A 13,489-nucleotide genomic window follows, 5' to 3' on the forward strand; every position below is an offset into this window, starting at 1 on the left:
ACTTCTAGAGGCCTTAACGAAGGCTTCCAAACTGGCCGTGACTTCAGGTCAAAACAGACCAAAAGGACATGGCAAAATGTCAACCATTTGCTGCCACTCCAATCTGCCCTAATACATTTTTTTATTGATGGGCCACTTTAACCACATAAGAGTAAAATTGGTACAGAATTCTCACTCACGGGTGCAACAAATATAGCCTCTTACAAGGCACGCCTCAAAATATAGTAATAAGCCCGAGACAACAATACCATGCACCCACTAGTGGTCATAAGGTTTTTGGTGCTCTAAAGATACAGTACGTTACTATATTCGTGAGGTGGAATTACAGTACCATTCGAAATACAGCAATTTCCCCATAATTTACAGTATGCTACAGTAAAACCTCCAATGTTTTTTACTGTTGATAATAGCTCAAATTACTGTATAAATTACAGTTTTCCGTGACAGTGAGGATCTATATCTTATGTAGTGATATCAGGATTCCTCCTGGGCACCCACCAGAGACGTTCTCCTGCTGCCGGTTATCAGGGTAGCTCTTGGCTCGGTGCATGCGTGACTTCCTCAGGGAGGGGCTGGGAGGAAGGACAAATTAAGAGAGAGTGAGAGTTGATGGTCACTTCCTCAAAATACATACAATGTCTTTATAACCAAAGTCAAGTATTGTGTACAAGTATTGTAGAATCAGGGGTAAAAGTAGATTTCTTACCGGTATCGCGCATACACTTTTTTTTTCTAGGTGTAATTATATAATTACATATAGAATCCATATTAATTTCAAATATGATCTCTGTGGGCCTAGTAAAGATTTGACATATCACTTTTAACATGTTATACCTGTTTTTTAATTTAGAATTATCCCCAATTGGTAGTTACAGTCTTGTCCCATCGCTGCAACTCCCCTACAAACTCGGAAAAGGCAAAGGTCGAAACAAGACCCTGCCAAACCACACTGCTTCTTGACACAATGCTCGCTTAACCCGAAAGAGGAAACACTGTCCAGCTGGCGATCAAAGTCAGCTTTCAGGGGCCCAAAGTCAGCTTGAAGGCACTCGACCCGCCACAAGGAGTCACTAGAATGCCAAACCCTCCGCTAACCCAGACGACAAAGGGCCATTTGTGCGCCACCTCATGGGTCTCCTAGTCACTGCAGGCTGTGACACAGTCTGGGATCGAACCCGGGACTGTAGTGACACCTCAAGCTCTGCGATACAGTGCCTTAGACCACTGCACCATTCGGGAGGACCATCTTTAATAACATAGGCAGCACATGGGTTTCAAGTTTGGGGAAGCTAATTTACACCATAAAAATGTACCTTTATAATAAATCATTCCATCCATCCTCACATTTGCAGACTTATTAAAGATAGCCTACTATTCCTAATGTGATGATTAGATTGGATACTCATAATTTAAGCTAATAATATAAAAATAAATGTTCATAAAAAATAGTTGAATGCAGTGCGTTATGGATAGAATAGACTCTAGGCTATATCAGATACACTTCTCCTCCTTTCCAAGCACAGGAAAATGTTGGCCTTTCATGCAATTCTACTACACTTTTTATGACTGGTGACATTAGCAGAATAATATTTTTATACAACAAAAATGACAGGGTAGTCTACTCTGCTGAAACTGACAACCTGATCAATTAAAACAGCGTTGTCTGATCCATATAATGGGCCTACGAAAAGGGGAAACATAAAATACAATATAGTACATCTAACCTGGAGGAGGAAATGATTGTCCAAAAACAAACAAAAGTGGCACTGACCCAATGATAAAGTGAATATGCAGACTGACCAGGGATATGGACGATGTTCTCCACTGGTACCAATAAGAGCGGTAGGTAGCCGAGTGGTTACAGCGTTGGGCCAGTAACTGAAAGATTGGTGGATCGAATCCCCGAGCTGACAAAGTAATAATCTGTTGTTCAGCCCCTGAACAAGGCAGTTAACCCACTGTCCCTAGGCTGTATTTGTAAATAAGAACTGGTTCTTAACTGACCTGCCTAGTTAAAAAAAGATAGCCTACTGGTTGCTCAATCTCTTCACAGATATAGTCATTTCTTTTTCAACAATTACATTTTTTTAGATCGTCTGCCTGGGTCTCTCTGCTTTTCACTGACAGTTGCAACTCAAATGTGTCATTTGCCACATGCTGCCCAAATTGCGGGCCCTTCCAACTGTAGGCTATACAAAACACAAAGAAGCTAATGATCCTCTGTGCCCAAATTGCGGGCCCTTCCAACTGTAGGCTATACAAAACAAAAAGAAGCTAATGATCCTCTGTGCCCAAATTGCGGGCCCTTCCAACTGTAGGCTATACAAAACAAAAAGAAGCTAATGATCCTCTGTGCCCAAATTGCGGGCCCTTCCAACTGTAGGCTATACAAAACACAAAGAAGCTAATGATCCTCTGTGCCCAAATTGCGGGCCCTTCCAACTGTAGGCTATACAAAACACAAAGAAGCTAATGATCCTCTGTGCCCAAATTGCGGGCCCTTCCAACTGTAGGCTATACAAAACACAAAGAAGCTAATGATCCTCTGTGGCCAAATCGTGCTTTCTGGTGTAGTAGCCTATTTTTATGAATTTCTTTCTTTCTGTATAGACAGGAGCTATATAATTTTGGCAATTTAATTCAATTTACTTCAGTGAAAGCTTCCCCTAGCCTATTCCTTTTAATGTGGTATAAACACAACCAGTCATGTTTTCATCTGATTGTCAAACAAATAATCACTTCAAAAAAGCGGTCCTGTAGACTAACAGTACACGTTCGTCCACTCACAAAATAATTGCAGCATCCAAATCCCAACAGTGCACTGATGAATGGAAAGAGACATCTGTTACAAAACACCCACATGTATTCTAATGACATTGTCATTAGGCCTAAACTTGTAGCCTGAATTGATGCACCCACTGTTGGTCGGGCGCCTCGGACTTGGCCTCTCATCTCCACCTTGTCCACCGTGTTTCGTTCTCGGCCTCTCATCTCCAAGGCATGTAAGTGTTCTCCTCGAACCACAACACAATTTGAGGCGTATCCCACCCGGTTTAAAGTCAATTCACTCATTTTTCATGTAGCTGACATTAGGTCATGTTAAATAAGGCCATAATAGCCTATAGTTTTCTTGCCATTTTGTGTTAATAGTGATAGGCTCATGTTTTACCAGTACGGAGTACCCCCACTACTTATTTTGCCGGGACGCCGTGCCAGACCGTACTGGCTTACTTTCACCCCGGGGTAGAATGTGGGGGGTAGAGTCCTGCACTCACCTGTCTGAGCTACTGTCCAGCGACTGGCAGCTTCCTGAGACAGAGTTCTCTGCACTGCTCCAGGGGTCCAGCACCTAGGGAGAGGAGACACAGTATTAGCCCTACAGTGTGTGTGTGTGTGTGTGTGTGTGTGTGTGTGTGTGTGTGTGTGTGTGTGTGTGTGTGTGTGTGTGTGTGTGTGTCATGTTTTGTCTTATATTGTCTTGTCTTATATTGTCTTTTTGCTTTCCCTTCTGTTCGTTTTCCCCCTGCTGGTCTTTTTAGGTTCGTTCCCTTTTTCTCTCTCCCTCCCTCTCTCTCTTCTCTCTATCGTTCCGTTCCCGCTCCCAGCTGTTCCTATTCCCCTAATCAATCATCTAATCTTTTCACACCTGTTCCGTATCTTGCCCTCTGATTAGAGTCCCTATTTCTCCCCTTGTCTTCCGTTTCTGTCCTGTCGGATCCTTGTATATTGTTCACCGTGCTGTGTCTTTGTCTCGCCCTGTCGTGTCGTGTCTCCCTCAGATGCTGCGTGAGAGCAGGTGTCTGAGTCTGCTACGGTCGGTGCCTTCCCGAGGCAACCTACAGTTTATGGTCGAGTCTCCAGTCTGTCCTCGTCACCACGAGTGGAATTAGTTTTTATGCTTTGTTTACCGCTCCGATTTGTCTAGGAGTATTGCATATTTCCTTTACTGGAATAAAGACTCTGTTTTCGCCAAGTCGCTTTTGGGTCCTCATTCACCTGCATAACAGAGTGTGTGTGTGTGTGTGTGTGTGTGTGTGTGTGTGTGTGTGTGTGTGTGTGTGTGTGTGTGTGTGTGTGTGTGTGTGTGTGTGTGTGTGTGTGTGTGTGTGTGTGTGTGTGTGTGTGTGTGTGTGTGTGTGTGTGTTCGTGTACAATGCAACGACTCACACACTGGTCACTCTCTGGGATGAACTCTCCCTCACTGTTGATGCTGGTGTAGGAGCCCTGGCGGGCGATCCTCTGCTGCCGCTCAGGGACATAGCCAGGAGGGGGGGAGCTACGGCCTGTGTTCTGAGAGCCTGGGACGGGAGAGAGGAGGAGGATAAGAAATAGGACTGTGACTTGGCCATATGACACTGTTCTAAACCAATGGAAATCAATACATGAGATACATGAGATAATGGGATTCTGGTGTACCAAGATCAATGACAGGTAGCCTAGTGGTTAAAAGTGTTTGGGCCAGTAAACGAAAGGTCGTGGGTTCGAACCCCTGAGCAGACTAGGTGAAAAATCTGTCAATGTGCCCTTGAGCAAGGAATTTAATCCTGATTGCTTTGGATAAGAGCATCTGCTAAATGAAAAAAATAGATACACAAAAAAAAGTGAAACAATGGATTATGTGGGAGAAAAGAAGATACGGCCCTAACACTGATAACAGATATGATCTCTCTCTCTCTCTCTCTAACCAAAGAATGAAATGAGGGGGGAAAATATCTAAATGATTAATGTGATTGTTTGAAATGTAACTCTGCCTTAGGTGGTGGATCTGCAGAGAATTTAGGATTTGTACAGTTTCCCTCACGCAGCACTAATTTTAACCCTCTCCCAAAACAGCCAGTGTTTCTAAAACCAGGACATTGACCCGCCATGCTAATAGTGTCTCTAAATCTGATTGGCTTGTGGCCAGCAGGCCATTGTAGAGCAGCCAGTGATGGTTGACAGGAAGAGGACCTACTGCTAAGAGGGAAGCCAGAGAAATAACAGCAGCTAGAGAGAGTAGGGGTAGAGAGAGAGTGGGGGGGATAGAGAGAGAGTGGGGGGATAGAGAGAGAGTGGGGGGATAGAGAGAGAGTGGGGGGATAGAGAGAGAGTGGGGGATAGAGAGAGAGTGGGGGGATAGAGAGAGAGTGGGGGGATAGAGAGAGAGTAGGGGGGTAGAGAGAGAGTGGGGGGATAGAGAGAGAGTGGGGGGATAGAGAGAGAGTGGGGGGATAGAGAGAGAGTAGGGGGGTAGAGAGAGAGTGGGGGGATAGAGAGAGAGTGGGGGGGATAGAGAGAGAGTGGGGGGAGAGAGAGAGTGGGGGGATAGAGAGAGAGTGGGGGGATAGAGAGAGAGTGGGGGGATAGAGAGAGAGTGGGGGATAGAGAGAGAGTGGGGGGATAGAGAGAGAGTGGGGGGATAGAGAGAGAGTAGGGGGTAGAGAGAGAGTGGGGGGATAGAGAGAGAGTGGGGGGATAGAGAGAGAGTGGGGGGATAGAGAGAGAGTGGGGGGATAGAGAGAGAGTGGGGGGATAGAGAGAGAGTGGGGGATAGAGAGAGAGTGGGGGGATAGAGAGAGAGTGGGGGATAGAGAGAGAGTGGGGGATAGAGAGAGAGTGGGGGGATAGAGAGAGAGTGGGGGATAGAGAGAGAGTGGGGGGTAGAGAGAGAGTAGGGGGTAGAGAGAGAGTGGGGGGATAGAGAGAGAGTGGGGGGATAGAGAGAGAGTGGGGGGATAGAGAGAGAGTGGGGGGATAGAGAGAGAGTGGGGGGATAGAGAGAGAGGGGGGGATAGAGAGAGAGTGGGGGATAGAGAGAGAGTAGGGGGGGGAGTGGGGGGGATAGAGAGAGTGGGGGGATAGAGAGAGAGTGGGGGATAGAGAGAGAGTGGGGGGATAGAGAGAGAGTGGGGGGATAGAGAGAGAGTGGGGGGATAGAGAGAGAGTGGGGGATAGAGAGAGAGTGGGGGGATAGAGAGAGAGTGGGGGATAGAGAGAGAGTGGGGGGATAGAGAGAGAGTGGGGGGGATAGAGAGAGAGTGGGGGATAGAGAGAGAGTGGGGGGATAGAGAGAGAGACAAAGAGAAAGCTAGCAAAATAAATGAGTTAAGAGAGCAGGACATGACAAACACCAAACCAGACAATATACAACATTACTGTCTCTCCATATTGAGAGATACCACTACCCTTTCTATTGTAAAAAAAAAGTTATAGCGAGAGAAATGGAAAAAGAGGTTGTTGAAAGCAAAGGCAGAAGAATAGAGGAAGCAGCTATGAGTTGAATCTGCTTGTTCATACTCACTGGTGGAGAGGTGGCGCCCCCTGGGCTCGGAGGGCTGGTACACCGTGCTGACATCACCCGTGGACTGGGAGGCTTTGATCCTCACCTGCTTACTCACAGTGTGGTGGGAAGAGGGAGAGGGAGAGGGGGACGCCTAGGGGTGGGATGAGAAGGGTGTGGTCAGTGTCCACATATAGACTGTACACACTACCCCATTACATATGATTTTAATAACATCTTATTGATTAATGTGTGTGTTTACTTCTGTATGTCTGTGCATTTATGTGTGTGCGTGCGTGCGTGCGTGTAGTAGTAGTAGTAGTAGTACATTGCACTGCTCCTGCGTCAGCAGCAAGATCTTGATGCTCTTAATCTTGGAGCTGCGGTCCAGCAGGTCAATGGCCTTGTCCAGGTCGTCCTGACCACGCAGAGGGATGGACAGCTGGACACACAGCACACAGACATGACTCAACCAAAACACAGAAACACTAAGGGAGGATCTCCATTAAACATGCATCTTATTACTTAGGACTAAATGTCCAGGAGACTGGCCGTAAAAGTTACCTACATCAAGTGGATTGCTGTGAGGGTCAGTGTTTGTGTGTGTATGCATTGTGTTGGTGTTTGTCTGAGAGAGTGTTAGCTGTACCTCATTGTTCATATAGTGCAAGTCTAGCTGTTGGCCAAAGACAGTCTTGACCTTCTGCTGGATTTCTTCAAACTGCACAGGTCTTCCAAACATCAGTATCCTACACAAATAAAAACACGTAGACAAACAGTGGGTAAGATGGACAGACAAACAGTGGGTAAGATGGACAGACAAACAGTGGGTAAGATGGACAGACAAACAGTGGGTAAGATGGACAGACAAACAGTGGGTAAGATGGACAGACAAACAGTGGGTAAGATGGACAGACAAACAGTGGGTAAGATGGACAGACAAACAGTGGGTAAGATGGACAGACAAACAGTGGGTAAGATGGACAGACAAACAGTGGGTAAGATGGACAGACAAACAGTGGGTAAGATGGACAGACAAACAGTGGGTAAGATGGACAGACAAACAGTGGGTAAGATGGACAGAAAAACAGTGGGTAAGATGGACAGACAAACAGTGGGTAAGATGGACAGACAAACAGTGGGTAAGATGGACAGACAAACAGTGGGTAAGATGGACAGACAAACAGTGGGTAAGATGGACAGACAAACAGTGGGTAAGATGGACAGACAAACAGTGGGTAAGATGGACAGACAAACAGACAGAAGGATAAAAAGTGTTTCGGTCTAGAAACTATATCCTCTTTAGATCTGCAACACAAGCGTGCACACACACTTTTACAAACATATTCCAGTTTGTGCAGATTCCTCTAAGCACACCTAACATAGCTGTGGTTTCTGCTGGCTGCCACAGATAAACCACAGTCCTTTCCCTTTCCATTCTCCGCTTCACATACCATTCTGACTGGAGATCTGGAGTGCATTTGAGCTGAGCTGACCATGCTCTTCTCATAGACAAAGACGTGATTAAAACAAGCACACACACACACACACACACACACACACACACACACACACACACACACACACACACACACACACACACACACACACACACACACACACACACACACACACACACACACACACACACACACACACACACACACACACACACACACACACACACACACAAAGACAGACACATGCACAAAGACACATCCAAAAACAATAAAACCCACTCACCTCCTCTCTCCACTGAACTCAAACTTTATTCTGACATCGTCCTGAGGGAGTAAAGAAGAAGCCCCGTCAAGAGGGTTCATGGGAGGTTACAGGGTCATGATGGGGTCATGAAGGGAAACAATATGTCATGTGGAGATGATGATGACATGCCTGTCTGAGGAGAGTGTGTGTTGTTGACTGAGTGGGGTGGTAGATGGTTTACCTGTCTCTTAGCAGGGGCAGGGTTGGGCAGAGTCTTGGGTTTCCCCATGTCATAAGGGGGCCCAGGCTGGCGCCTCGTCATCTGGAGGGCCACTAGGTCCTTCATTATGGAGTGGAGAGCCTGACGCTCATCTATAGGGGAGAACGTTTGGTGGAAACACAAATTTACCATGAGATCAAATTGAAGTGTAATGGTGTGTGTGTGCGCGTGCACGTATATTTACATTTACACGTATAGCCATATGAATCTCACTTCTAGTTGTGTACACAGAAAATGTGTGTTTTTATATAATCCCACATTGAGAGTGTTCAGCTAGTGACAGGGTAATGGAGCCAGTGAGAGGACAGACTGCAGTGTTTTGATATTTCTATTCCCATGTTTGATCTCTGAGTGATCTCTGCATTGGCTGTGTTAGCTCACGAAGGGAAATATTCCCCTAGTGTAGTTTGGACAGACATCACACAGCAGTAGGGCAGGAGAGAGAACCAGAGCCCCATCTCCATAACACTGAAAATCAATCTTTCACCTGCTGGCCCGGCCAGCATCTGGAAAATCAGCTCAGCTCAACTCACACAGGCCCGGGGCTGGGGAATAGTGTGTGTGTGTGTGTGTGTGTGTGTGTGTGTGTGTGTGTGTGTGTGTGTGTGTGTGTGTGTGTGTGTGTGTGTGTGTGTGTGTGTGTGTGTGTGTGTGTGTGTGTGTGTGTGTGTGTGTGTGTGTGTGTGTGTGTGTGTGTGTGTGTGTGTGTGTGTGTGTGTGTGTGTGTGTGTGTTCATCTGAGTGTACATTGATGTGTAATATTGTGTTCCAACATCATCATAATCAACACAAGGAACTCACTCATTTTGGCGATGTGTGTGTGAGCACTGTCTAAGCCAACCACCTTCAGAGATCTTCAGATCTTCAGACTCCTCACTCTGCAGTGCCACCCATCAACATCCTGCAGGGAATGCACCAATATGTTAACATGGGGAATATATTTCAGAACCTAAGCTGCAGTTGTCATCAAATTCACAAGTCATCATCATATTCATCATCTTTATGTTCAACGTATTTCGTAGCACTGGCAATAGATTATCTTTTAGTGTGAAGTGTATGACATCATCAGTCCTTAAAAAACATTCTGTTTATCTTTGATATAAACATACTAAATGGATTGTATTTAAAGATAGGGTGCATGGAGAATGAATATAAGAAAATGTCATTTCTGAATTACCATCCATTTCTCAAGGAAGGCATGGAACATAAGCTAAAATTACTTTTCTGGGACGAGGCCTGGCCGAATCAGGAAATTGCAATTTAAAAAGCACTGGAGCTGTGTGTGTGTGTGTGTGTGTGTGTGTGTGTGTGTGTGTGTGTGTGTGTGTGTGTGTGTGTGTGTGTGTGTGTGTGTGTGTGTGTGTGTGTGTGTGTGTGTGTGTGTGTGTGTGTGTGTGTGTGTGTGTGTGTGTGTGTGTGTGTGTGTGTGTGTGTGTGTGTGTGTGTGAAAGAGAGAAACTTTGCACATGAGAAAAAGTGAGAGTTGTAAAAGCTCTGAAACTTGAGCTCCACTGGTACTGACAGATTTGGCACGAAGCACATGAAAAAGTTTTACTGTGAATATTCTGACAGCTTTAAACTTCTCCGACTGTATGAGCCATAAAACAGTCACTCAACCACGTCATAACTCCACTGTTGATGTTAAGAGGGCAATATTCTCTTAAAAGGATGACAGAGTTGTGCCAGGTATACATTTTTCCCTGATTTACCATTACCCCCCGACAAGGTAGAGTATAAAGGTGTATAGTGTATCCAAGAAGACAACAGCATTAGACACTCTCGTATGTCCTTTAGCGGAGTAGGTTGCCATATCTATGACAAAGAAACCCTGGAATTCGAAAAACACTGACAACTATGAGACTATAATTCAGCAGAGATTAGTGTGCTTGGAAAATGTGTGCTTTCTTTGGTAAGTGAAAGAGTATTTTAGTATTCTCTTTATTCTCTTTACCTAAAGTGGACCGGACACATATATGGGCCTTACACTACAGTAACAATCAGCACAATAGCATTGGTCTTATTACACTGTATCAACTTAGTACGTACAAAAACATATTGAGGACCAATATAGTGCTCAGTAGGGGTGCACAATAACATTTAGCTATGCAAGTTATTACTTTATAGTTTGGTTACTTAGTTTTATTACACGTACTGGATTCATCATCAGAGAATACTGCCTATGTAAGGTAGTGTTGCCCAAAGCACTGCTGTTCCTTTTTTTACAAGGTCAGCCCCTCAATCTTCTCTGATCAATATCGTTCTATTATTGATCCAAATAGAGCCGGTCGGGAGAGGAACCCAATCCAGAAGGTACTAGTGTCAACACAGCAGTTATCACCAGTCACCTCCCAATGACCTGAGCGTGCCTGGCCACTTTGCCCAGGGGGGTTAGCACACTGTAAACTCAACTCTTAAGTTCATATATAAATTCAGAGAAACACATTGGACCTCTAAGGTGAGTGAAATATATTAACCAAATTAAATGTATTGTTATTAGAATCTGAGAGGACTGACGTTGAAATGGAATGAAACAGGTGTGCTGCTGATTGAAGCATTATTGTAAATAATACACTACTGCACATGTTCCAAATGTCAACCCTGCCCCTGCCTCATAAACAACAGGAAAGAGAGGAGGATGAAGATGGGAGGTGAGTGGCTGAGGAGGTAGAGTGGCATGATGAAGAGGGGTGGAAGTATAAATGGGCAACAGCAGCAGCAACTGAAGCACTTCAGTGGCCTTTTGGAATTCTGGGTAATAATCACCCACTGGAATGCCAGGTATGTCCGTCTGGCCCTCTCGCCACACTCACATTCTCCTCACCCAAGAGACACACTAAATGTGCCTACCCTTTGTACCCACAAACTAAAGGCCTGCTACCATTGGCCCTCCCTCTTCCTATAAAAACATGGAGAGAAATCCCAGGGTCACAGATAGCTTCAGGACACACCAACCAAACATCTTATCTATCTCTGTTATACATTGACTGGCCTCTCAGGTCCGTCGTTCTGCTCCCCGCTCTCCTGATTTTAATTACCTTCATAGAGGAATGTGGGGAATTCAGCGAGGAGAGAGGCCGCACACTGCCAGCCCAGTCAGCTGTGCCCCCTTTATTTTACTTGCATGGCATTTCCAGGACTCACCGGATTTACATGGCTTTTCCTCCCTCCCCTTCTCTCTGCCTGCTTTTAGGTGTTTAGTCTAAGGCTGTTTTTCCCAACCATGGCCCTTATGCTGTCTCAGTGCCTTACATAAAAAAACTGATCAGTCCCTGGCCTCACGTCTCTCCTTGCTTAACATGCTCAAGTGCTCTGGGTTGGTGTGACCTGCTATGTTCACAGCTGCACTGCAAGGCTTGAGTAAAAACTTGCCATAAAAGTTGGTAGTGCGGCCTAATGTCTGCCAAGTTTTTGTACAACAAAACAAAAACACAGATCCAAACACTGCAAGTTTGCATTCCCTGCTGTGCAGGAAAATTCTCAGCAACAGAAGAGTGATCAAATTAAGAATGGGAAGCATAGAAATAGTGCACATGGAACAGATCTACCGCTTCTTAGACTTGCTTTCAATAAGAATGGCATATCCATAACTCAGATTTCTATGTGAATTTGGTTGGGCCACCCAAAAAGTTACATACTGCATCTTTAATTATAATCCACATAATAATTCATGTTTTCTGTTGCTGCAGGGTAATTTTCCTGCTGTAGCAAACTGGCTCAAATTAAGATCCTACATCTGTATCATTCTAAACTCCAGTTCTTGTGGGCTGGTTTTCATCATTGCTTTTTAGGGAGTAATTCAACTTTAACTTGGGGGACCAGAACTGGGGGCTGTCCAATTGATCAAGTAATGAATGTCATGAAGGAAGGAGAGAAATCCTAGGCTATATGAGAATTACAGGTGATGTACAACTAGGCCTTAAGAGGCTTAAGGACACTTAACTATTCATTAATTTGATGAAAAATAAATGATATCACTTTGAGTGGAGCTTATTGAGTGTTGTCCTTTAGCCATATTCAGCATATAAGGGTGTGTGTGTTTCTATAGGTTGGATTCCTTTTGAAATGGTTCTGTGATGTGTTGAATATGCATGAGCTCTCACCTGTGCTGTTGCCCTGATGATTAACCTCTGTCTGGAAGATGAGAGCCGTTCCCTCTAGCGGGGTCCTGGTTCAACTTCTAACTGGGTGCTCAGGAGAGATACTGCAGCGTCAGTTTGAACCGTTATCTCCAGAGCATCATCCTCATCTTTGATCCCCAGTCTTTGTTGTTGATTCACTCACACAACCACACCGCGATACAGAGGGATGAGGGCGCCATGGTGGGGTTGCCCCCAGGTGAGGGGGCACTAGTGCGCGCGCTGGTCCAAGAAAGTTTGTTACGCACTAGCCAGTAAATATTAATTTTAATGAGCAGTAGGCCTAGAAAACACAATGTCGTCACATCGAGATCGTCACTGTACATGCGTATACATTTGGATTTCTCTAATGCCAAATTAATTTAACAGAAATATAGTCCAAAATCCGTTACATTAGACTGCGCTCAGAAAGTGACAAAAAAATAAAGTGTCAACCTTCCGTCACCACAAAAACGTTCGACAACTTGCCCATATTTCCAAACTTTATCAAAAAAGAAAAACGTCCGATGGCATTTCATTGTGGAACAAGAAGCCCAACTTACACACTAGAATAGAAAAAACGAACATAGGCCATCATAATTTTCTCTATTCAATAATCAATATTTCCCAGTGACCTTTGTCAGCATGGAACGGGTGAACTAACACAAAAGATGTAACAATAACCGTGTTGCCTTTATGAAATCCATTTGCAACAGTAACAGTACACCAAAGGAAAAGGACGAAGCGATTTCCGTGATTTTGATGGCCTCTTTTCCTGCTAAATTGGCAGCTTTTTCCTTTTGTTCTATGCCTTTTTTCTCTCCTAACTGTATTGTTCCATCTCTATACAGAATAATTATTATAAATCCATAAACTGCAAACAGGCACCAGACTTTTTACAACAAAGAAATCAGGTGAAAAAAAAGTAATTCAACACACAACATGGTGGAAATCCGAGATGAAGATTCAACTACGAAAGCAGGCTATTATTTTCGGAAGAATTATGTAAGATTATAGGAGACAGATGTAACACATAGTTGACCACACACAATTAATACATTTGCATCGATAGCAAGTTATGATCGAATGGTTTTATCGAGAAAATATAATGTGCGCATAACTGAACTTTTA

The 13,489-nt window shown here is 44.6% G+C and overlaps 1 protein-coding gene across 1 annotated transcript in view; it reads right to left on the reverse strand.

The window, feature by feature from the left end:
• map3k3 (mitogen-activated protein kinase kinase kinase 3) overlaps nt 1-13,167 on the reverse strand; it is a 19,594-nt gene extending 6,427 nt beyond the window's left edge. The window contains exons 1-10 of the mRNA XM_046306728.1: nt 12,344-13,167; nt 9,045-9,144; nt 8,205-8,335; nt 8,003-8,043; nt 6,909-7,008; nt 6,588-6,701; nt 6,281-6,413; nt 4,168-4,298; nt 3,276-3,349; nt 499-572 (exon numbers count right to left, since the gene is read on the reverse strand). Coding sequence (XP_046162684.1) covers nt 499-572; nt 3,276-3,349; nt 4,168-4,298; nt 6,281-6,413; nt 6,588-6,701; nt 6,909-7,008; nt 8,003-8,043; nt 8,205-8,335; nt 9,045-9,048 — 802 coding nt within the window. The 5' untranslated portion in view covers nt 9,049-9,144; nt 12,344-13,167. The remainder of the gene's footprint in view (nt 1-498; nt 573-3,275; nt 3,350-4,167; nt 4,299-6,280; nt 6,414-6,587; nt 6,702-6,908; nt 7,009-8,002; nt 8,044-8,204; nt 8,336-9,044; nt 9,145-12,343) is intronic.
• Between the last annotated feature and the right edge of the window lie 322 nt (nt 13,168-13,489).

Source organism: Oncorhynchus gorbuscha, linkage group LG16, assembly GCF_021184085.1.
Source record: "Oncorhynchus gorbuscha isolate QuinsamMale2020 ecotype Even-year linkage group LG16, OgorEven_v1.0, whole genome shotgun sequence".
In the NCBI taxonomy this organism is placed as follows: Eukaryota; Metazoa; Chordata; class Actinopteri; order Salmoniformes; family Salmonidae; genus Oncorhynchus; species Oncorhynchus gorbuscha.